Source organism: Emydura macquarii, unplaced genomic scaffold (assembly GCF_026122565.2).
Source record: "Emydura macquarii macquarii isolate MOO-44397 ecotype Brisbane River unplaced genomic scaffold, CSIRO-AGI_Emac_v2 contig_1043, whole genome shotgun sequence".
Taxonomy (NCBI): Eukaryota; Metazoa; Chordata; order Testudines; family Chelidae; genus Emydura; species Emydura macquarii.
In genome coordinates, this window is record NW_027131180.1 from 7,646,761 (window position 1) to 7,672,513 (window position 25,753).

The 25,753-nt window shown below is 38.6% G+C and overlaps 1 protein-coding gene across 26 annotated transcripts in view; it reads right to left on the reverse strand.

Annotated features, from left to right (window-relative positions):
* Positions 1-25,753, reverse strand: part of DMD (dystrophin) — a 1,854,857-nt gene that overhangs the window by 429,263 nt on the left and 1,399,841 nt on the right. For all 26 annotated transcript variants that reach the window (XR_010919130.1, XR_010919131.1, XM_067545076.1 and 23 more), the window contains one exon: positions 8,824-8,941. Coding sequence is in view for 24 of the 26 variants with exons in the window: in XM_067545076.1 (XP_067401177.1) it covers positions 8,824-8,941 (118 nt within the window). In the remaining 2 variants the exon portion in view is untranslated. The remainder of the gene's footprint in view (positions 1-8,823; positions 8,942-25,753) is intronic.

Below are 25,753 nucleotides of genomic sequence, written 5' to 3' on the forward strand. Positions count from 1 at the left end.
CAACTTGACGGCTCCCTCTTTGATCTTCGAAGACAATGCTAAGACCAAGATGCTGGACAGACTTCTCGTCGAGGCACTTTTTGCAGATGACTGTGCCTTGATGGCCCATAGATATGACCAGCTTCAGGTCATCACTGACAGGTTTTCTGAAGCATTCCAGCTCTTTGGCCTCACCATCTATCTCAGTAAGACAGAGGTCTTGTTCCAACCAGCACCTCATTCCAACCAGCACCAGCCATCTTTATCCAAGGCATACAGCTGAAAAACGTGGATCAGTTCAAGTATTTGGGCAGCACCATCTCGAGTGACATTTCCCTTGATAAGGAAATTGCCTCCAGAATCAATAAAGATAGCCAGGCCCTTGGCCAACTCTGAACAAAAGTCCTTAACCAACACAACATTCGTCTCTCCACCAAATTGAAGTTCTACAGTGCAGTGCTTCTAACATCTCTCCTGTATGCATCTGGCGACATGGACTATTTATACATGGCACATTAAACAGCTTGAGCAATTTCACATGCACTCTCTCCATTCAACAATGAGCATTTGCTGGCAGTGGCCAATATTAAGATCCTTGAGAGAGCAAACACAATGAGCATTGAGGAAATGTTATTGAGAGCACAACTTAGGTGAACAGGATATGTGATCAAAATGGAAGACCACCGTCTCCCAAAACCTATCTTGTATGAGAAGCTGAGGCAGGGCAAAAGAAAGCAGAGTTGTTCATAAAAGCACTTCAAAGATAACCTGAAGAAGTCTTCAGTGGATGGGCATCAATCTCAAAGAACTGGAGCAAGTGGCTCAGCAGTACAGGACTCACTAGCGGTCTCTGACAAGATCAACATGTAACAAGTTTGCATGGGATCGACAAAATCGCCTCCAGGCTGCACATGAAAGGCTCCACAGATCTGCATCATCAAACTTCATAGATATGGACTTCCCATGCCCTTAATGTGGCCAACTCCGTGCATCAGGGTTGGTACTTCAGAGTCATATGTGTAGCCATAGATGAGAATTGTGACAATATTGTCATCATCATCAGCGATGGACTACCAACAACATATTGAATATATTTACTTCCTTTTGAATTCACTAATTATCTTAAACTAAATTAGAAATCTGAGACCCAGGAAAACAAGGTATGCAATATTTTTAGGGAAGGAATAGCATTCAGCATTTTGTTCAAACTCCAGAGGAATCATAGGCTGCACATGCAACTCTGATCCTGTAAGACTCACTGACTGACTGACTGAAGACTCCCACAAAAGCCAAAAGGATACCACAACACCAAAGGCAGATTTATGTGTAAAAGTGGTATGTTGAATTACGTCTCCTTTTGTGCAGATGCACTAGAGGGAGGACAGCATCTCTAGCATGCCCATTCAGAGGCCTGTCCTGTGGCCACAGACACTCAGACACTAGAGGGGGCAAAAGCCACTAGTGTTGGCAGTCTATAAATAAGATTTTCACCTCTGGTCATCATTTTCCCCTCTTCTGATCGGTGGCCTCCTGTCTCCACCTAATGGCCAGGTAGGTTGATGTTTAGAGAGGGTTAGGTGACCTGGCTCTCTAATCAAGTCATAAAGGCAACCCCTCCATTCCAAAACAATCCAGTAAAAACAATCTTTGCTCTTCCCAGGCTAAATTAAGTCTTTGCCCTTCCTTATCCACAGAGATCAATGGTACCTTTCCGGACTTGTCCCAGACTCATTAGAATCCATTTTTCCAAGGTAGCAGGGGACCAAAGAAGAGAAATGGTCACCAGAGTTAAAAAGAAATAATAATAAACAATCAATCAAACACCAGTGCTCTTGCTGTATGCTTGGCTATTCAAATTCCAGGTCTTCTAGCATGTTATGACAAGCTCCATTCCTTGACTACAGTGTAAATGAGATATTTCTTCCTTTCCTCAACTGAAAGTACTGATCCTGGTCCTCTACTTGGAAGAGGAAAGTTTACCCGGAGATTTCTTCCAGTTACGCTTTGCTGCCCAGTGTCACCTTCTTCACACCATAAAACATATTCTAAATCATTTTTAAGTAGTCTCTCAAACAAGCATACTCCTCTGCTCGGAGTCTCTCTTTTTTGGTCCTGACCACAGAGTCTTAACAGAATCTTACAAGTCTTCATCCTAGACCTTTTCCTGTTCAACCCTTCCTCTGACTTTCTTATAATGCCTCACATTCCCCCAAGAAAGGTGTGTGTGGGGGGGGGCGTCTTCTTTTCCCTAGGCTTCCTCACGTGATTGTCTTTCCTGGCTGATTTTAAACTTAGTAGAGAGCTCACTTTCAAGTCAGGTTTCCCCTAAGAGTAAATGCAGAGCATCATTCCACCATCTTTGTCTATTGAGTCATGAACTTCCCTTATACACTATGAATGGTCAGATGGCCTTCAGGAATTAAAATTTCCCAGATCCTTCATGGATCTACATGTCCCAGGACACCTGTTCTTAAAGGGCCAAGCACCCTATACCACCCCAGGGTAGGCAGCGCCCCTCTTAAGGGTTCCAAATCACTTTGCTACACAGAAGAAGGGAATGTGTCTAGGCTGAGGCTACAGTACTGTGCTGGGATAGTGATTTCAAAGTAATAGCAAGGCGAGTTCTCCCAGCACTGAGGACATATTAATCCTTTCAAAGCCATATTTCCCACTGACTTTAACACTTAGGTAGTGCACTCCTTCCATTTCCTCAGCACAAGTAAGCTTCTTAGGAGACATAATCGAGCCCTAATAATTTTAATTGTAAAGAAGAGGGTCCAATGATTAATAGATATTAAATCTTTATGGAAGATTTCTTTAAGGAAACTACTGCTCATGAATAAGCTCTTGAAATAAGATCTATATTGGGTTTTTTCAACATTTCAGCCAGAAGAAGATCAATATCTTAATTGTCAAAACAAATTTCATGTGCAAAACACATCTTTGGAACCAGAAAGGGTTGACTGCTGGATGACAAATTCTAGATTATACATCTTTGATTTTTTTCCCCCCAAGTGGTCAGCTTTTTAAGGATATTCAACAGCTGTGAATAAAACCACATGTGTGACATTACAATTTTATTAAGATAGCTATTTTATTAAGATGTTGAGGACAACAGCACTGCAGTAACTCACTATGGAGGTTGCATACCGTTTGGTGTGGACGAGAATGATAAGTTGATAATTTTGCTATAAAGCTGTCAGATAAGGCAAGGTATTCAATAAAAGTATTCTTATTTTTATGTAGCTGCACACTCAGATTCTTTTCAGTGTACTTGAAGCACAGCTCTTTTAACAACTAATAATGTATGGCTATGTTCTTAAAAAATAAATAAACCAACACTTTAGAAGATTTTCATTATAAATTATTCATGTATTTGTGATTTGTTTTAGAAAGCCATAGTCAAAATGCATTTCAAAAGAAAATCATCTAGTTCCAATAGTGTGATTAGTGGTCAAAATAAAGGTCCTTGAAATGCTTATATTTACTATAATTATATATGCATTGAATGCAACATAACCTAATTTACTTATCAAAAATGTTTTGGCAGTTCATTACTTAAACTCAGCTACTGAAAATTTACACGTGTTTCTTTTGCTTCATGTAGTTCCTGAGAAAGAGACTCTTTGGACCATTAAGAAGCTATTTTTCAACATTACTTTAAAGCTGATGTAATTTATTTTGGTATCTCCACATCACCACATACTCAGGGCAGCAGCCAAATTACACAATTGGGCTATAAATCAATAGTGAAAGCAAACTTCAAAATATTTTCCAAATTTATGTTCGGCTTAGAAACTGGGCTGAGACACTCATCAGGAAGGTAGGCCTATGGAAATTTTCTGGAACTTCCTGGTTCCAGCAAGTTACTATTTAGGTGCTTCCATTTCCAGTCTTGACCAAAACCAGAAGTCAGCTTATTATAAATTATATACACACACTCCTGAATGGAAAACAAATAAAAAGGAATTAAAAAACCCAACTAAAATAAATAGAATTTCACTATATCTGAAATGATTATAAATTGGTTCAACTTTATTTTTAAGAACCAAAAATTCTGACCAATGCTAAAGCCAAACATTTTGGAGCTGGTACTATACACACAAAGATGTTAATGAATAGCACATAGAAGTGTTACAACAAACCTCTCTACTAAGGATATTTCAAGAGCAGAGGGATTTCTTTTTTACTAGATTTCCTCAGGACAAAAGGGAAGGAAAAGTTATTTTAATATAACATTATATAAATATTAAACAAGCTTCTCTTTATCCAGATGAGTCTTTTCTAACTACTGTTGCTCCTGGAATTTCACATAGATAAGAAAGGGTAACAAAAGGCTTCAAACAAAGGAAATAATTTTTATGAGCTTCTATTTCTTTTCTGTCTTTATTTTTCACAAGGAAGACTAAACCTATGCAGCGCTAAGCCAATTCTATTTAAAAAATGCTGTTTATGACTTGATTTTTTTATCCCCTTTCATAGATTTCAAAGAGATCTAATACAGCCACCTCAGTACAATTGGTTCCTATAAATATCTGTTGGAGGCAATAACCTTTTCTAACTAACACTCAAATTTAGATTTTTCAATAGATAAGATATATAGTAAAGCAGGCAACAGGAAGGCTTGATACAGGAATGGGAGCCAGTAACTCGAGAGTAGGGCTGAGCAAAAAAAAATTCAATGAAAAATGAAGATTTGGTTCAACAAAAACATTTTGTGAATTTGTGTCGATTTGAACAAAAAAAAAAGTGCAATAAATCACAAAATGGCACCATTCATGAAGAGGAGGTGGTTTTGGTGATGCTCCCTTAATTGCCCAGTGGTTACTCCCATTGATGTGGAAGGCGCAAGTTTGAGACTCTGCTCTGGAGCAGACTTTAACCCAGGGACTTTAACCTATCTCATGTGAGTGCCCTAGTGATGAACTTACTAGCTATTCACTGTAGGACTCTCTAAATTTCTCCTGTTGAAGCTGTTCAGCTGTAATACTTGAATAGTCACTGGATGAGAGAGAGCAGGAGAGAGAGAATGACTCTGTAGCCCAATCATGAGAGCACTCACCTGGGAAGGGAGAGACCTGTTTTCAAATCCTTGCTCCAATGAGCATTTATATAAAGCGGAAAACTTTCAACAGGAGAGACTGAAAAAGCCCCACCCTGAAACAGACAATATTCTGGTGGTTAGGGTACTGTTTCTCCAAAGCAGAGATTTAAAAGTGGGTTTTCCACACCCAGGTAAATGCCCTAATTACTGGGCTTCTAGTTATAAGGAGGGTGGCGCTGCCATCACTACTCCTTCATTTTATGAATCTAGTCCTTCATTTCTTTTTCTTTTATTTAAAAAGGTTAAAAATCAGTAGTGTACCGAGGTGGGGCTGAGGGGGCCCAGGCCCCCGGGCACTAGCTTGCAAGGGGGTGCCAGGCCGGCCCTTCTCACGCGCAGGAGGCGGGGGCGCAGGAGGCTCTGAAGGGTGCAGAGCCTCCTGCGCCCCCCAGCCTCTGTGCAGGGCTGTCCCGGAGCACACTTACCCTCCGCTCCAGCCCCACAGCCTGGTGCAGACTCAGATGGGGCGGCCTCTCCCCCCGGCCTGGGGGGCAAGGGAGCCGGGCAGGCTGCAGAAGCAGATGCCCCTCAGCCTCATGTGCCCTCCCCCCCACCCACTGTGAAGGGCCAACCTGGGCCCCCCCAGGCTGGGGGGGGGGTGAGTCTGCCCCATCTGAGCCGGCGCCGAGCTGTAGGGCTGGAGCAGTGGGTAAGTGTGGGGGGGCGGGCGGGTGAGGTGCAGGGCCTGCCCTTCATGACGGGCGGAGGGCACACGAGGCTGAGGGGCAGCTGCTCCTGCTTCCGCTCCTGCGCCCCACGTGCAACGTGAAGGGCCAGCCCAGTCCCCCTCCCCAGGCTGAGGGTGAGGCCACCCCATTCAAGCTGGTGCTGGGCTGTGTGGGGTGCCGTTGCAGTAGAAGAGGCGGGCGCCGCATGGCTATTAAGTGTGGGGAGGAGGGAGGCAGTGGAGCCAACCTACATTTGCACCCCTGCCCCTCAGGTACAGTCCTCCCTCCCCGGGGCAGTTGGAGGTGGCGTCGGGACCCCTCCTTCCCTGAATGGGAGGGTGTGAGGCAGGTGGCACAAATGTAGGCTTGGTCCCCGGGCACCGGAGACCCTTGATACACCACCATTAAAAATGCTCCAAGTCCAAAGGAATGGCTTCGTTTCGGAGTGAAGAAAACATTTTTTGTTCAACCAGAAACTAAATTTTTCTGACATTTTAGATTTACCCAAAATTCCAAATTGAATTTTTTTTTTAGTGTTTCGGAACTGACAGCAAACTGAAAAATCAGTTTTTCTGAGTTTTATTTCCATATTCCCACTGACTTCCTGTGTGGCTTTGAAAAAGATACTTCAGTTCCTGTGACTCCATTGTCACATCTGTAATATGAGAATAACTAATATTTAATTACTAATGCAGTTATTGTGAGGCTTATTATTTAGTAAATGTTTGTTCAGTGCTATAATTCTTCTAAGCAATACTAGGCAGTTTTTTTCTGGATTCTTAATTAGGCAAAACTCCCATCAGCATGAAGAGGAAGGAGTGAGAAAAATTGATAAAGGACTTAGGAATTTGTACCATTATTAGAAAGATAACATTCTTAAAAAAACAGATGATGGGACCATTTTAGAAGAAAATATTGCATTGTCTGATACTTCCACAAAAAGCTATAGGGAAAGTAGGACAACTAACAGAACCAAATATTACTAGCTTCAAATGAATCAGCAGTAACTAACAAACCATTCAACTGTTCTTCACACTGAGTCCACATCCTGAAATCTTTAATTAGGTTTCACTTAGGCCCTGCTCCTGCGGTGATCTCCTTTGAAGCACTCTTCAAAGGAAGCAAACCTTCTATTATCCTCTATAAGAAGTCAGACTAAGAACTTCAGAAATTAGACCAAACTGAGAACACTTAATCATTTTACTATAAGGAAAAATGTAAATATATAGCAAAATAGTTGTGCAATAGTGATAATTTCCCACAATTGGCATATATTAAGAAAAGGTAACTCATAAATGCCACATTCTGACATCTACATATGTATAGTAGCATTTAAAAAAAAATCACATCTGAACTATGTATCCATTTGATCCATGCTTTAAAATTCAAAAATAGATAAATAACTCTTCTGAATACCATTTAGTAGTTAAAATCCTATAAACAGAAAATATCTAACCATGATAACACTTTCATGAATCCAGACTGCTCCCTCAGAAGACTGGATCAAAAACGTTCTGAGAACATTTCTTCTAATTAGGAGGAGGAAACGAGGAACCTTTGTAATTCCAGTGATATGGATATTCAGTTACATTAAAATATTTTCATTAACAAAATAAAATAATTTTAAAAGTGTAGAAGATACCATCTGACAACAGGTCGTGTATCCAACAGATCAGAAAGACAGCCACATTTATGATCACTCTGCCTACTAAATAAAATATTACCTAATTTAACCATGAAAAGATCTTTGTTTGTTATATAAATCTTAAATACATTCAAAGTCAAAGTGAAACTAGTGGGGTTAGGAGACCATGTAGATCAAAATCATATAAAACCTTCACCAAGTTTCATGCAAAAAGATACATGTAATTATTGATGCAGTGAGTATGTATTTGTAGTTACAATAACGTTTTTAATGGTTTATGGTTGGGTATTTTTTTTAATTCAGACTCAAGGTATATACTCACCTCTCATTTGTCATGCAATTTCAATGGAGGATAAGTGCAGTTTTACTGTAAAAAAGGACTCTGGGCATACACACAATTCACATGAATGCTTGCATTACATTTCTTCAGTAGACTCTATAAAACTATGGAGTATAGATATATACAATTATATGCAACAAGGAAAAGGATTACAAATACTTAATGGAACCTTAGCACAAGCTAATCATAGGAGAACTATATATATTTGGTATGAACAAGAACCCACAAGTTCAGGTACTTATGCAAATTTTATCTGAATTAACCTGAACTCTTGGGATTCAGCTATTCTCTCACGAGAACAGATTATTTCATAAAATTTCTGATGCTAACAGCTTTTGCTCAGGATGCAAATACGAAAACAGGCATACAGCAACCCTGTGCTTCAGGTCCCAGCCAGAACAAGGAAGTATGTGAAAATTACTTATATAATACCATTAAATATTTTGTACCACAACTAGCACATAGGGCTTCAATCCTTAAATGGAGTCTCTAGGTGCTACTTCAAATAAGAGGGCCAGATTAGGAATTGGTATGCAACATAATCAACATAATATGTGGGGGGAGATGCCCCCTTACTATTTTGCACCAGCTATCTGTACCACTTCTTCGATGCATTGTCATGGAAAGCATTCACATATACATAGAAAATAATGGGAGGTGGGGAGAAATCAAACTTTCCAAAATGGTTCAGTGCAAGTTTTCTGTGAAGATTATGGGAGAACTCCTTCATTTTCTCTGAAAGGGTGTATCCAACCCTAGTGTAAAGTAGGCCCTCTCTGTTTTAGGAATTTTTTTTTTTAAAGGAGAAAACTATTTCCTTAGCTAAGGAGTTCCTGACCTGTGGTGAGAAGAAGCGACAAGAAAATAAAAACACTTTGGTAAGACTTAATTGTTGACTTTCAAATACATGTTATTTCACAGGCAATTTGGCAAATTTTGTATAAGAATTGCCTCATAAATAAAAATAGATAATTTCTACTTCTCATGGCAAACATACTTTGAAAAATGCTATATTTAAAAGTTATCATTACAACATTCTCTATATTTCTTGCCTGGAGAGTTATATAGTAGCGGAATCACCACTTACTGCAATCAGTAATGATTGTTCTGGCCTCTTGATTGCTGGTCTTGTTTTTTAGATTCTGTGCTGCAGTTATTAACTCCTCCAATTGGGGACGCCTTTGCTCCAATTCCTGTAGAGCAGCCTAGTTATACAAAAAAGTACACACATAAAATTGAGAGTAGCTCCAAGCCACTTATAGTTGTATTTCACTGTCATAGGAATACTAGACTATATCAGATTTGACTAGACTAGGGGTTCTGTCTGGTCCAGTAGCCTCTTATGGATGTTTCAATGGAATGAGTCACCCCATATACTAGAATATTATGCAATTACATGCCGCAAGAGGGAATTTTCTTCCTTAGCCAGGCAACTGGTGATTGCATATTTTTTTTTATCCTAAAGCATGAGCCTTTATGTATTTTTATCTTAATTATTCTTAACTGAGGATAATGATATTCTCATTATTCATATAAATGTCTACTCTTTTTTGTGAATTCCACTAAACTCTTTGGGTAAAATTTTCAAAAGTGATTAAGGAGCCAAAGTCCCATTGAAAAGGTTACTCTTTGGCTCCGTAACATCTATAGCAGTGAGTTTTATGGATAGCTAGCATGAGTTACACAGGGGTTCTTTTATGTTGGAATTTGCAGTGGAAAGGGGTGTGGAGATGGAAGTGGATCTACTACTAACTAGATTTACAAGATTTTTTTCCCCCAAAGAGGACAAAAGTTGAAGGAGCCTTGTGCTACTTACTACCTGCTGCCTGAGGCAACAGTATCATCACAGTTGCTCTGTTAATCCCCCATAGGCTGCCCAAGAAGATGTGAGGAGGAAATGATCACTTCCAGCCACTAGGCCTCATGGAGTTACCCTCCACCAAGAGTGTGGAGTCTTAACTGATGTGGAACACTGATCTTATCCCTGCGTGAGCAGCATATCGAGAGAGATTTAAAAGAAAACTTGAAGGGCAATATTTTGTGCAAGTCTGATTTAAAGCAGAAAAAACTCTTTGTTACCTGAAATAAGTAAACTCTGGTTAAAAAAAAAAACAAAAAAACCAAGCAATATTGTTGCTGCACTTTACATAAGAAAAAAAAATCCAGTATTATTCATAATAACCCCTAAAGGAAGGGCCTACAGAATGTAATTTATTCTCTAGATATTTTTGAACCAGCCAATAGAATTTAGTAGAGACTTACATCCCTGCTATAAAGCTATAGAAAGGATAACATTTTGTATAATTGCTACTTTTTACAATAATTTGCAGTTTAACCCTTTTAAATTTCTATTGGGCTTCATTCTTATTAATTTACATAGGACTGCTGTATAAGGGTAAAACCTTTAGTAAAAAAAAACAAAAAACCAACAAAAAAAAATTTGCTTCATATTTTAGGGGCTATTCAACAGAAATGTTATGTGATCTTTATGAACACTTAAAACCAATCTAAGAATCCTGTTGTCTTACAATGATTTGTCAATCTTGATACCTTACAACTAATGTCACAAAAAGGTACCTGGTAGTTGTGATCATTTATAGAGGCCTCAAACACACATGTAAAACCCTGAAAGTTATACCTTGAGAACCAAAAGTGGTTCTGCAGTCTAGAATTGTTCCCGGAAATGGAAAACAGCTATCATAATAGGCTATTGCAATTTCCATATTGTGACAGAAGGGGAGCTGGAACATAACAGTGTTATGAATACTGATATTCATTTTATGAAATTTTATTAAAATTGTATGTGGCCAGGTCTGTGGCAGGAAGTATTATATAATGGGTTTTAAAAAAATCCTGATGACTTGGTTGATTACTAGATCACTGTGGGAAGAATAAACAGTAAGGCAACACACAGCAGCTTCCCAGATCAGAGCACCCAAGCATATGCTTCAAAGACCCTGTTAGTTTCAAGGATCTTACCTTCTGTCTCCAAGGAAGATGCAAACTTGTTTTGCCAGGTTTGGCGAACTTTGAAATCAAAATGGCTATAAACAGTTTAAAAGTTATTTGATCCCTGAGAAGGGGAGTTGAGTTGTCAGAGGCTATCCAGGCTATTGTCTAACAAGGAACTCTAGCAAGAAGACAAGCTGACACAGATAAGAGCGCTTTTTCGCTCAAAAGTGTGTACCTCCACCAACAGAAGTTAGTGCAATAAAATATATTGCCTCAGCTACCTCATCTCTTTTATAGGTAATTCATTCTTCTAGAATTCCCATGTGGATAATAGTTAGATACTTAGTAAGCTAGACATGCATAGTGACAGGTTTATTGTTTTTACCAGTTTTTTCTGGAATGTTTTCTTTCTAAATAAATGATACTTTGCTTTTAGAAATGTATTAGGTCACTGCTTAGCATTGTAATTGTCCCTGAGAGAACAGAACTGCAGATTCTTAGCTTAAGTCAGATCTGCTGAGGCAATCTTTCATGGTTAATACCAGGGGATTGCATCCCAGGGCCTGGTCTAAGAGTAGGAGAATTGTGTGACTACATCCCCAGCTCAGGTGACAACTAGAGGCCTAACAATTGACAAAACCAGGTGGGGGTGAGACGTGCAGCTCACTCAGTAATATATGTCAAAAGCAAAATACCTGGTGCTGGGTTTTGTTCAGTTCAAATACCTACACATCTCTTCAGTAATTAATTAATTCTTTAACTAAATCACATATCTGTATAATGAAGCTTCAAGAATATATCATCTAGCATTTTTGCCTTTTGCTACCGTATTGGAGGATCTTTTACAATCTATTGACTTTGGCAGCCTACATTCATGCCCATGTGTTTGGATGGCATTATGTCCATTCCTTCGTTGGTTAGATTGTTTACTGGGGCACAGAGGCCAACTAAAGGTTGGTTAAAATGGGCAGTTTACATAATTCCTAGAGTGCCATTTCTTTGACAAGAAGCCTTTCCTCTGTGACAGCACTCAAGCATACGGTACCACAATGGACTTTATTTCTTAACACCTCTCTCTATATATAATTATGTGCTTCTGAAGCAGTGGTTCAGTCTGGAAGAGCTGGAGAGCCCAAGCAATAAATGAAGTGTTAAATAATCCCACAAAATAATCAGTGTTGTGTTCTGATGTTGTATATCAATGTTTGCATCACACACATCACCAATATGGGCTGTGTAGAGGGAACATCACAAAACAGACACCATCATGTAGCAATCCAGCTTCATCCAATTAAATATCCTCTCGCTATCCTTGCTTCTCTTGCCTTTTGAAAGTCTTGGATGGGGCACCCTCAGCCTGAGGGGCTCCGGGCTGACCTTCATGACATGCAGGGGGCACAGGAGGCCCCCCCTTTGGTATGCCACTGTATGCTGGACCATTTCCCACTCTCCCACACTGCCCCCTCATCAACGGAAGCAGCATCCTGTGGATGGGGTCCTGTGGGCCCATTTCCCACTGTCCCCCATTGCCTCTGCTGTGGGGGTGGGGTGGGTGGGAGCCCCACAGGGGGAGGAGGGCGTAATGGGCTCTGGTCCCCGTGGCTCCCTCATTGCACCCAGCGCGGAGGATGCTTCCTACTGCAGCGGGAGCCCTTGGCTGCTGATGTAGTGCCAATAACTAGGACCTATCAGATTTGGGGACATAGGTCTGGAACGGTCTCAAATTCTGATAGGTGCTAGTGATTGATACTACCCTACAGTCGGTGCGGCTGCAGGGGTCTGACCGCCTGCGATAGTGGGGAGCGGCTCCTCCTCCGAGGCTCTGGTTGACACCCCTCCACCAAGATCAGGGCCCTTGGCCAGCGCCCCCCCAGGCCAGGGCCCAGGGGCATGCCCCCTGCCCAGCCCTTCCCTTCTTCTCTCACTTTGGTTGAAAGCAGGGGACAGCAAGCTCAGAGGACTCAATGAGAGCTGCATGCAGGATAATTAAAAGCAGCATATATCTCCAAATCCAGAGATTAAGTACCACTGCCTTAAAGTTGTCCACACAAAAAGAAAGAAATCCATGTAGCATTTATACACATTTTTGGTTGCCAGCAAAAAGCAAGACAGGTTATACTGCAGGGGGCTCCAGATGAACTCTAAAATAATGTTGAATACAAAAAATACAGTCAATGAAATTTAAGCATGTATTTAAGTGCTGTCCGATGGACCTTGTGCTTTCCTAAATCAGAGCCTTTGAGAATGTTGGCACTCTCTCTCTTTCTAGCATGTTTTGGTGGGATACAGTGATCTGGGCCTTTGTTTGAGCAAGTCTTTCTCCCCGTCATTGAATAATGTTCCTCCAAATGTATTAGCCTGTATTTTTCCAAGGACCCAGAGAGAGATCCTGAAGTCCTGACACCAGTATGATACATGATTCTGCAGATTCTGGGGCCTATCATGTGACAGTAGTATAAAATCACAGGAAGTGTCCCTTTTCTGACTCTGAGAACTTTCTCAAAACAAGGAGTAAAGTATTATCCTTTAAGCTACATTCCCCTCTCTCTCTGCTTCAGTGTGGAGATTCTGCCTAGCACCACCTTCAGCCACCTCCTGTCTAACTTCCTGACAGAATTTTAAAAAACCCAATACATGTACCTTTTCAAGGATCAACCCCCAGTTCTTTGTGCAGTGACAGGAAAGGTGTGTGTGTGCACATGTGCAAATGTCATTCCATCCACAAAATGATCTGAAGGAAACTCCACAAACTGAGACAACCTTACAGTTTTCCCCTCAGTTTTGCTCTACACTTGAGGATTTTTTCATGAAATGTTGCAATCTGACTCAAAGCCTTCCACGATTAATTTATTCTAAGATGCTCCATCTGATTTAGATAAGACCTGTTGTATACTAAAAAATAGAAACACGCCCACTCGGATTTTTTTTTAATAGAAATGATGACAAGTGCCAGTGAGTAAATGCAACAGTCAGAACAGCTGAGACAAATAATTAGAGAAGGATGTAAACCTGAGCAGCAGTAGCTCCATCAGAACCTTTAGGGATCTTTAACAAGAAGGAATATAGCAGAAACCTGAACTTCAGCTTAGCTAATGTGGAACATTACAAAACTCATGTGACTGGGTGAATAGACTCTCTCTCTCTCTTTTTTCCCCCTACCCTATCCACCTGCTTTGAAAGAAGTGTTGGGTGTGGGGATGGGGATACCTCTAAACATTAGTTTAAGATGGAAAATTGTTGTTCAGACAATTTTCAATTGTCTTCTGACATTACACAACCTTCAGAAATCTAAATCAGGGGCAAAAAGTGTTTTGAAATGTTCAAAGGAACTCTTCAAACCCAGGGCATAGGTAAATAATATAGTACATATAATAGTATATAATATAAGTATATAATACAATATAATAAAACTGGATCCTGAAGTGAAACTAAGCAATCTGAACACACACAAAAACGTATAACTGAATTAATTACTTCATTTCAAACATTCAAATATATTGTTACAATATCTGAGACAAGTGAAATTCATTAATAGTGTCATCCTGACGGTGGCAGCAGGTGCAACTGACCATAAACTGCTACCTCGAAATGTTAACAAAACAAAACAAATGCCCTTCATTATTAAAAATGGAAATACCATAAAAGTAAAATTGCTTGTGTCAGGATTCTCAAAGCAAATTAAATGAAATAGAAATCAGTCCAGTACTTAGAAACTGACAAAAAGTTTTGACGCCTTCCCTGGCACAAACAAGGAATCCAGATGTTCACTGATAGCGATAGATTTTGCATTTCTATATTTCCTAACACACGGAACCTTGCTCATTTAATTCTTCCACACTCTCCATTCACCCAGTTAACTCAACACACACTATTTAGAATATATTTTGCAAAACTATGTAAACTATATTTTTAACTCTGAATATGAAAAGTTTAGCTCGTAGTGTAACCTCCTGGCAGCAGAATGGAGTTTGCAAATGCTTAAATGAATATGACTGTCATTTATTACATGTTTGTACACCACCTAGCAGAACAGGATTTTTAGTTTGTCTCTAAGAGCTTCTACAACATAAATGCAATATATTAAAATGAATTTGAATGGTTTGATATTGATTTCATGTATAATTTGATACCTAATGCTTAAACAAATCTGTGTTAATCCAGAACAAAGGTATGATTTTATGTTGTCTAATATCGCATCATTTAACATATTGCCAACTGAAGGAGAGGCATGTGGCATAGAAAGGGTTACATGACTCAATTTAATCAGTGAAAATTACAGATAAGGACTGAAATGTATCTGTGTGAGGTGTACAGAAGGTAATCTGACCCTTTAAATTGTGATGAAACACATTTTTTGTTATCTTCATTGCTGCTTCCTGTTACAATCCTGACGGTCTCTGTGTTTCTCACAATTTATAGTCTTGAACCTACAAAGCCATACTGATGTGAGCTGTTCTACTGAGCTAAGCAGAACTACTTGCAGATTGGGCCCTATATTTGAAAACAAATATTGTTAAGATGGAGTAACATAGTGGTCAATCAGGCTATTGATTTCTAAGGCTGCAGAACTGGGCATCATACTTGAAAGCTCTCTTTTTAAAAAAGCTTTTTTTATGAAGTTAAGCATAAGTAGCCTGTAGCAACACCACAATACTGGAGAGATGTGATTCAAAGATCAAATATCTCTGTTTTGTTAAAAAGTAGCACTACTGACTTTTAACAAATTTTCCACATTTGTGGGCAGTGATTGCTCAAAAGAGAAATCCAATTTTCAGGCCCCTAACTTTTATGGTTTCTTTACACAAAAGGGTGGTTGAAATATGGAACAAATGGCTAAAGTCAGCAACTGAAGCAAGTAGTGTAAATCAGCTGAAGAAGGAATCGAAAAAAAAATCTGAAAGGGAGAAATTTGGTGAATGTAAGCATCAGCTGGATTTGTGGCAATTAAAACAATGCTCTTAAAAAGTTCACTGTGTTTATAATGATTTGATCCTAATAAACTACATGCTATACATTTTTCATCCAAGCCTTATATGTTGAAATTTATATGAAATAAATTGTGTGACTTCTGAAATCTATCCTCCTTCAGCTATGATTCTGGTTTGTCTTTATGGCAGCATTATTAATTAAAGTATTTGTTTACATAGTGATACTGGTGGCACAAGTCTGAAGCATTTATCTTGCTATTGCTATAGCTAATTACCAGTTGAGTCAGAAAGGAATTTTTCCCACATTGCAAATGTGATTTTCTTTACTCAGCGCTGGACATCAAAACAGTTAACTGATTAACTAGACAGAGCCGAAGATTGTTGGCTTTACCATGTTTTACTTGGTTGTGATTGATTCTGAGGTTTTCTTTACAGAGATTATGGGCCTAGTTTCACCACTGTGTTATGCCAGCTTTACGGTGATATAACTTTACTGGAATCAATAGAATTACAATGGCATAAAACTGAATTAATATACGGGTGAAGCAGGCCCTCTAGTTTCATGTCATAAGTTTATTGAAGGGTCCTCAGTAGCAATGATACATCTTGGGGCCATATCTGCTGTCTAATTTATACAGAACCCATTACTGTAATATATAATTAAGCTCGGGAACAGGGCCAGAAGTGAATAGGCCATGGGATGAGGTATGTGACAGGATGGAGATTTAGGGAGGGTCATCGTCATCAACAAACAGGGAACAGGATTACCCTTTTGTTAATATCCATGTCAGTTCAAGGCCAACTCTTGGTAAAGGGTGTGGGTAAATCCTGGATTGAGTTATTATTATTTGGCATATGCAATCCAGTCAAGCCAAGCCACAGTGATGTTCAAGGCACAGAGACCTCCAGCAAGGTGAGTCATTTTGCAGATCTCAACAATGTGTGTCATGGTTTGTGGTTGCCCACATTGACATAGCGGAACGTCTCTAAAATGTCATCAAAATTCCTCTGAAGCACAAATTCCATGTCCAGTACAAAACCGGTTTCCAGATTGAACAATTAATATAGTTGCAACCATTCATTTAGAGTATTACTAAATATGTGAAATATTTATTCACTGGGCTCTATGACACCACTTTCCCCTGCACTGACATTTCTATACAATAACTATTTAGCAGGGGCGGGGGGAAGATTCCCCCTCACGCCCCTCTTTATGAAGCTACTCACTTTTGCATACTCATGCTGAAGTTCTTTTCTTAGGCAATTCAATCAAAGATGTTGCTGAGAAAAAGATTTGATCATCTGTTGTCTAACACTTAATATGTTCTAAATGAAAACTGATCAAACTGATAGATGTGAAATTCCCACAGGAAGTTATCTCAACAAGGACTTAAACAGCAACCTTTCAGGATATTGCAAACCTGTCACAAGCTGGATGATCTTCTAAATCTGACACATGCTATGTACACACCTAGGAAGACTGTAATTAACTGGCTTTGGAGAAAACTTGCCTACAGTTTCAGGAAATGTAGATATGTAACACCTACAGTGCATCTGCATAACAAAATAGGCTTTGTTAAATTATTCCACCCCAGCATAATTGGTATTTGTTTTCTTTTCACTGAACAGGTACAGAATATGAGAAAAGGATCTTCATTTACATATGCTGTACATTTAAAAATAAAATTCCATAGTAATGAAACTTATTAATTTAACTCTGTAGAGTTTTCTTTTAAAAAGGAACATTTTGTTGCAGTCATTAAACTGTTCCATGTTAATAGACTTACTTATAATTTTCCCTCACAAGAGGTAGAATTATTAATTATCTAGCAGCTCTGCTAAACTGACTTGCATGTTTCAATGGAACCAAAATGATAGCAGAAAACACACTATTTCTTCTGAGGTCAATTTAATATTCATAAGAAAACATTTAATGCCCATTTAGGACTCTGTCTATCCAAAAGTTACCTTGGCAGGCCTCACTAGCTGCACAGCCAGAGTACCATCTTCCTCAACGATGGCAATGTAATATTTTGAAGAAGCCATGATTTCCCCCCTGCCAAGCAACTGGGCTTATGGTACTGATTACGCTGGACACTCCCACACTATCATCAACTTCCTGGACAATCAGCTTCAACAATGAAACCTACAGACAACATAAAAAAAACATGGATCACCAGACCATAGATCCACTAACCACCACTAATAAATGTTATCTAACGCCAGGCACTCAATATGCTCCAAGGAGAAAGTCCAGTATATAAACCTTAACACATTCAAAACAGCCTTTACCAAATAAGGACACTCCAACAGAGAAGTAGACTGCATCACAGAATGGGCCTCCCAAATACCCCGAGAGAACCTGCTTCAGTATAGAAAGAAAACTTTCGCTAACCACATATCCCTAGTTCTCACCACACTGGAACCCATACAGGCTATCATCAAAGATCTACAACCCATATTCAAAGGGGAACCCCATCCTGAAACAAATCTTTCCTGAACCCCTTCTTCTGGCTTTAAATAACCCTCCAACCTCTCCAAGCTCGTCATCAGAAGCAAGCTCCCTACAAACCAGGACACAAAAACCACACCATAATCTGCAGGAACAACGGATGCAAAAGCTGCAGACATATCACCACTGCTACGATGATCAACACCCCCCACAACACACCTTTCAAGATCCATGGGTCCTACACAGGCGTATCACAACATGGTGTACTTCAGCCAGTGCATTAATTGCCTGAATAACAATTATGTGGGTGAAACCAGACAAACACTATGCTCTCAAATGAACTCACACAGGAAAATGATAAAAGACAAACATGCCACATCACCTGTGGTGAATATTTTTCACTTAAGTAATCACTGTATTTCTGACCTATCAGTCCTCAAAGGAAACCTGCACAATACTTTCAAAAGACGAGCCCGGGAGCTTAAATTCATAACTATGCTAGACACTAAAAATCATGGACTGAATAGAGAAACTGGATTTATGGCTTATTACCACAATCTATAATCCACTAACAACCACCACCAGCTGCCTTTTCCCCCTAATGGGGTATTAACAGGACACTTCACCTTGAATGGTTCCTTGAAATATGTGTTAACTACTTACGGTAAACAATCTGTTCACCTTGTATTAGCTGTGACACTTGTGTACCTTTTCTAGACCTGAAGAAAAGCTCTGTGTGAGCTCGAAAGTTTCTCTCTCTCATCAACAGAAGTTGGTCTAATAAAAGGTATTACCTCACCCACCTTGTCTCTCTAATGTGTCAGTTAGTCTTTTTCTGGAAATAGTTTTGAAGGCGGTAAGGAGCCCCAAATGTTTGTCAGCTGACCATTTCAACTAGAATGAAAAGAAGGGATTGAAGATACTTGCTTCAGACTAAACAATGATCAGTGTTTATCAACTAAACTTTATAAACTAAACTTTATCAATGGTGCCTGACTCTTTCTGGCAATTAGGATAGGAGCATACCTGCACCCCACAATCTTCTTAACAATTAGGGATATGAGTACTGTCCTCTCACACACATTTCATTTTTAAATAAAAAGCCCATAGGCAAGCTGGGGCTTGCCTCTCTCTTCCTGGACTGCAAAAATCTTCCAGATGGCTGAAATGAGGGAAGGACAGGCTCAGGATAAAAAGTTAAGGTATTTTGGAGGGAAAGAGCTCTTTGAACCTGTAGCTCCTACTCTGAGATATAAAGAGATTGGGAGGAGGTAGGTTTTAGAACTGCCCTTACTCAGCAGGTCACCCTTTCTCTAAATATCTTAGCTTGCTGCAGAGCCAAAGTTGATCTATAGCCTTCCAGGGCTTGCGTAGCCTGGAAGGCTTGGATATTTTCGGCCACGTTGAGTCCTCAGGATTCTATTTCTATAAGATTTTTTTTAACGTATCTTGTCATTTTAAACATGATATATGTATATATAGTAACATCTTCAGACCTGATGAGTCTTGGCAGCCACCTCAGCCACTCTCTGGGGGAACACAAACATTGAACAGAGGGATTCTACATGGGAAAGGTGCTGTCCAGACTATTTGTGAGCATATGGTAAAATGTCAACTAATGGGGTCACATTGACAGCAGCTTACCCCTTGGAGATCAGATGTCATGATGGATTCTGCTAGCTGAGAGAAGATGGAGGAGGGGGAAAAAAAGGCAGATAAAATGACAACACAATGAATTATAACAGTTTTTTGAATCAGTCTCATGGAGGAGGTGTGCACACCAGAAACACCACCATAACAAAGTGGAAAAAAAGACAAATGTAACAAGTGATAACATTATTTAAAGATCCTGATTGTGTGGATGTAATAATGATTAAAACATTATTAAAATCAACGTAATGAACATGATATGGTGATAAATCAGGAAAGAGGGGTCGATGATATCAAGATTACAGAGCCTGAAAGCAAATTTAAGTTTAGGACTTGCATGAAGGTAAAGGGAGAAATAAGCTGAGTTTAAGAATGTAACTCCAGATAAATCAGAAATGTGCAGATGTAGTGAGCAGAGTGATTTCTTCCTACTACTAAAATATTCTTCTGTAGATTAGAGATGTATTTAGAGTATATAAATGGTGTCTGGTTTTGAGGACAATAAATATAAATTATTGCTTGAAGAAAAAAAAATGTTACTGGATGCAGCATTACCCAATAAAGATAGGTTTTTTTTTTCTTTTTGCTGTTATCCAAGTCTAACCATTGCCAATTCGGACTCATCATTTTCAAAACTGTTTCCAGCCTTCAGAACCTGTTTGCTTTATTCATAACTTTTATCCCAATAACCTCTAGTAATTATTATTATTATTTTGCTCTTGTCATGTTTGCATCAGTTGTAATTCACATCTTTACGTTTATTTTTATTTGTTTTGTTGCATTTTTGTAGTGTCAATTTGTTATTTTTCTTAATAAAATATGTGAACACAAAGAACAAAGAAAGTACTAAAAAGTATTGAGGTGCCCTTCTCCCTTTTATTACACCTTTATAATTTTTACAAGTGTAAAATTGATAATTCTTACAGTATTTCAGTATGCTACGTCAGACACTGGGGCTTTCCAAAAACAAGTTGTTGAATACACACATAATCCAGTATCTGATTTTCTAACCACTCAGGCAAAGCTATTTTAGGCCATTTTGTACTATTTCAGACAAACAGAATCAACAACATAACAGATGGGGCCCCATCCTGTGAGCTGCTGAGTTTCCTTAATTCCCACTGAAGTCAACAGAACTTTAATCTCTCAGCATACAGTTATCATTTGCAAATCTAAATAGTGTGATTGCACAATTTATGTTCCTTCATTTCTTTTATATAACTCAGCTAATCTTTTTTCCAACATGAGAGTTCTCGGATTAAGCTTCCAAACCTGTACTGTCATGATAACTCTGAAGATTGATTTAATTATCCTTTGATGATGCACTTTAAATGCACAGAATGAAGGTCCTTCCATCTTGTTACACATTTAACTAAATGATGAGTAAGATGCATTTTACCCTGCATTACAGGCTACAGGAATAATAATAAATACACTAATGCATTTGTGAACTGATGCAAAGTACATAGATATCTTTAGCTATCTGCCTCTGAGTTAAAATCAGGGAAACAATGAATTTTGGTGGGAAGAAAACAAATACGTGAATTACTGTATTGGGACATTTTAGCTCTTCAAATTATCCAACTTTCCAAAATATGATAAATCAGTCTCAGATCTGCCACTATGATAATTTATTATTGAAAAAATACAGAAGGCCTTCCCCAGTCTCTACTGAAAGCTTACTTTGGAAACCTCCCATTAACTGTAATGAGTAGGACTGAGTGAAAAACAAGTAAGGAAGAACATAAATATTTGGCCCTTTATCGAATGCCAGCAGGAGTGTGCACAAGAATAAAACTTTGACATCTTTTGGAGGGGCACGTTTTGTGCCCCGCTATGGTCCTGGGGCCAAAGGAGCGCTCTCTCCCTGCTGTGGCCTTGGGACCAGAAGGGTTCTGTGCCTCCACTGATTATTTGGGGGGGAGAAGGGTGGGAGCATGCCTGCTTGCCCCACCCCCTTGTGCATGTCCCTGAATGCCAGTTAAGAATTTTTTTTATTCCAGACTACAGTACAGAAAATGGTATCAGTAACAAGCATATGCTCAAAAAACAGATATGTTTTTATGCTTCCTTGGAAACTGCAGTTTTATTAGGTGTAGTGAAATTAAGTCTTATTAATAACACCTGGCTAAATCACCTGCTAGTGATGGCAGGCAGGATGAGCACCCTGTGCTTTTAGCATGATCTTGTCAAAGGTGTCACATCTAGAAGGCCTGCATGATAACTTTAAAAAGTAGCTTAGTGGAAACTGCACACCAAGTTACAAAAGACTGAATATGAGAAGTTAATTTGGACTGAATAAAGCAGACAGCATCTGACTTCTCTGTTCAGAATAAAAAGAAATGTCTAAGGGATACATTATTCTAAAGAGTGAATCTGGTAGAAAAATAAAAGCTGGCTAAATAAATTGTCTCTTAGCATGAATGTAACCCAATCCCTGAAAGATGAGAATGCACTAGAAAAATTAGCACAGCCAGTTGCAGTACTTAAATCTGTTGGGCAAGTTTAGTTTACATACTAGTAGAGTTGAGCTGGAGAAGCTGACCCTTTATCCTCCAATCTTTGTTCTTACTTTTAGTCTGTACTCTGCTTTTATGTCAATATAGCACACCATATGCAAGGTGTCAATAGCCATCTATTTCACTGAGGAATCACTGTAACAAAAAAGTAATGGTTGAAGACCAGGCATAAAGATGAAACATACTGACACCAGTGATATTTCAGTAACAGGATATACATGCAAGCAATTTTTTTAGTCTGGATTCTGCAAATCCAAGACCCATATTTTGTTTTTAGAGTTACTTCAGAGTATACTATGAAGACAGTCTATTGAGTCTGAACTGGGCAAAGCTTACCTAATGTCTATTTTGAAATGGAGGCTATGGGATGCATTTTCATGAAGCTACATTGATACTGAAGAAGAAAGAGACAGGATAATGGGGGGTAGAGGGGTGAGGAAGAAGAGAGATAATCGTAAAGGCTCGTGGATCCCAAAGCTTAGCTTTTTTTCAGTCCTATATCTGTTTGTGAAGTTTACATAATTATGTGCGAGTGTTTTTAAATAGTTTTCAATAGTTTCGTCTCTAAAAACCAACCAAATAAATACCACATTAGCAGCTCACACTCCAGTATGTGATAGAGAATTGAATATCTTTTTTAGCAAGTAGATTCCATTTAAAGCTTCTAAGGGGATACAAACAAATCCAAGTAAAAGAACTATTTGAAATTATGAGAAAGGTATTGATGGTATCCAGTATAGGGCACCAGAGAAGACAGGCTAACGATGTATCAATATTCTTTTAAAAATTCTAATATTACAAAACGTACAATATTACAAATATATACAAAAGGTATATTTTCACTTTTTGGATATAAAATTTTCAAAAGTCTTGAGAATACAGCTCAGTGACAGAACATTTGTTCAAATTTTATCAACAAAGCTCTCAATTCAAATCAGGCGATCTCCCTCTTCTCTTGATTTAAGGAGCTCAATCTATTTAATTTATTGCAGAGAATATCCTCCCACTTTCCAGTTGAGTTCCCTGACCACTGGGCTAATGGTTAGAAAGGAAGATCAACTCCTCCTCCTTCAACCATTTTGTAAATCTAACCCTTCATTTCCTTTGCTTTTATGTTAAAAAGTGCCTGGAGGCTAACAAAATAGTTCATTTCAGGTAGAATAAAATGTTTTGTTTGACCCAAAATAATTTTTTGTCTACTTCTTCAATGTACTGAATTTTCTGATTTGGTTCAGGCCAAATCTTTTATTATATTTCAGAACTGGCAGTGAACTGAAAAGTCAGTTAGGCCATGTCCACACATATAGCGCTGCAGCTCCACCATTACAGTGCATCTGGTGAAAACGTTCTATGTCGATGGGAAAGAGCTCTGCTGTTAGCATAATAAAACCACCTCCAAGAATAGCAGAAGCTATGTCAGAGGGAGAAGCTGGGCACACGAGCGCTTATGTCGGTGTAACTTATGTCGCTTAGTGGGGTGGTTTATTCACACTCACTCTATTTCTCACTCTTTCAGAAATATGGATTTACAAGCTAAAAGACAGTTTCAGAAATGTATCTCCTTTAAAGTAAACAGAAAGAAAGAAAGAAAGAAAGAAAGAAAGAAAGAAAGAAAGAAAGAAATTGCTGGTGAACTGGAAGGGCTGTGAAGTAATAATAATAGATCACTAACATTACATTATATGTTTCCTATCCATAAACAAATTTAAATTTCAATGCATTGTTTTTATTTAAATTGATTTGTGTAATGTGTCTATCATAAATTCTAGATATATAAAGAGTACATTTTTCAAAAGTGCCTTCATGACTTAGGAGTACAGCTATGTGACTAACGTCTCTTTTGGTTCACTGACAATTTTTTTAAAAATCAGACAAAAAATCCATTTCAGATCTAACCAAAAATAATATTTTTTAAAAATGCACAAATGAGTATTAAGGATTCTTATAAACTACTGTATACTGTAACATTCTGGAAAATGGACTGTCTTTTAACTACATGTTTATACATAACTTAGCATGAAGGGTCTCTGACTTTCATTTTGGACTCCTAGGTGTTATATCAGAAAAAAATAGCAATGATAATAATAATATTTATTTTACAGCTGGACAAACAGATATAGAGAATGCAATATAATTTGCCCATGGCCACAAAATCAGTTAGTAGCAGAGACTGGATTAGAACCCAAAACAACTTGGCTCTTAGTGTACTGAGCTATGCTGCTTTTCTAAATTGCTTCTTAAGTACAGAGATTTTGCCAAAGAAAACATTCTTCATTAATCACAAAAGGTTGTTTTGTTGTAATAGTATCCTGCCTTTAGAGAGGTTATGAATTTGATTGTAGAGTGGCTTACTTCTTCACTGTGAGAAAAATGAACGAAGAAGGATACAAGATAGTCTTTCTGAGTCTTTTATATTTATAATATATTCATAATTCCTATTATGTTTTGACTAATCTGAACAAAAGAGCTAAAGCATTAATACCATTTACAAAGATATAGTAGCACTTTTGCTGCTCTGGCAAGAAACAGCATTGTCTCCCAGTTTCAGCTAGACTATTCTCATATACAAAGTGTTACCCTATGCAGATTTTATAAAATCTGTGGGGTTTAGCTACATCCCAAACTGCATTAAAATGTCCTTGTAATAAAAGTATTTGGCTGTCACTCAGAAAGTTGCTCCAGTCAAAGCCACACTGGAGCTGAGGGCAAAGCTCTGGGGGTGTGGCAAGGGTGTTGCCCTACCCCTGTACAGCTGTTTTTCAACATAAATGTTAACTCATTTGCATTAATAACCCCAGTTATTAAACACAAGGGCTTGGAGTTGGCTTTTAATAGTCCATTATGTTCAAAGATAAGGTAGGTGAGGTAATCCTTTTTATTGGACCAACTTCTGTTGGTAGAACAGAAGTTGGTCCAATAAAAGATATTACCTCACTCACCTTCTTTCTCTAATATCCTGGAACCCACATGGCTACAACAACACTGCATACATTATGTGCAAAGGCATTTATTGTCTGTATCAATTAACCCAACTTGATTCTGAGGTAGGTGATTTTGCACTGATTTTAACCCTTTCCATAATCTATTTCAATACATTTACTATTTCCAAACCTTTAGTAGCTCTGACACAATGTTTCCAATTGAGTACTACAGGGTTAGGTGCTTTAGTCATTGGGATCATAGCTGTTAAACTAGATGCCTCTGAAATTTTGGCTTTGTCCTGTCTACAATGCTACTAATTTTTCTTCACTATAATATAGTTGTTTTCAATCTTTTTTCACCTGTGGGCCCTTAAAAAATTTCAAATGGAGTTGTGCACACCTTTGGAAATCTGAGACATAGTCTGCGGAACCCCAGGGGTCCACAGACCACAGGCTGAAAACCACTGCTGTAATATCATGTTCAGGAAAAGAACAGATGTAGCAAAACCTGCTATCTCAATGATACGTGAAGTTCAATGCAGTCAAGACCACTCTTCAGGGATGAAGAACCTAAATTAATGAGGAGACTGCAAAG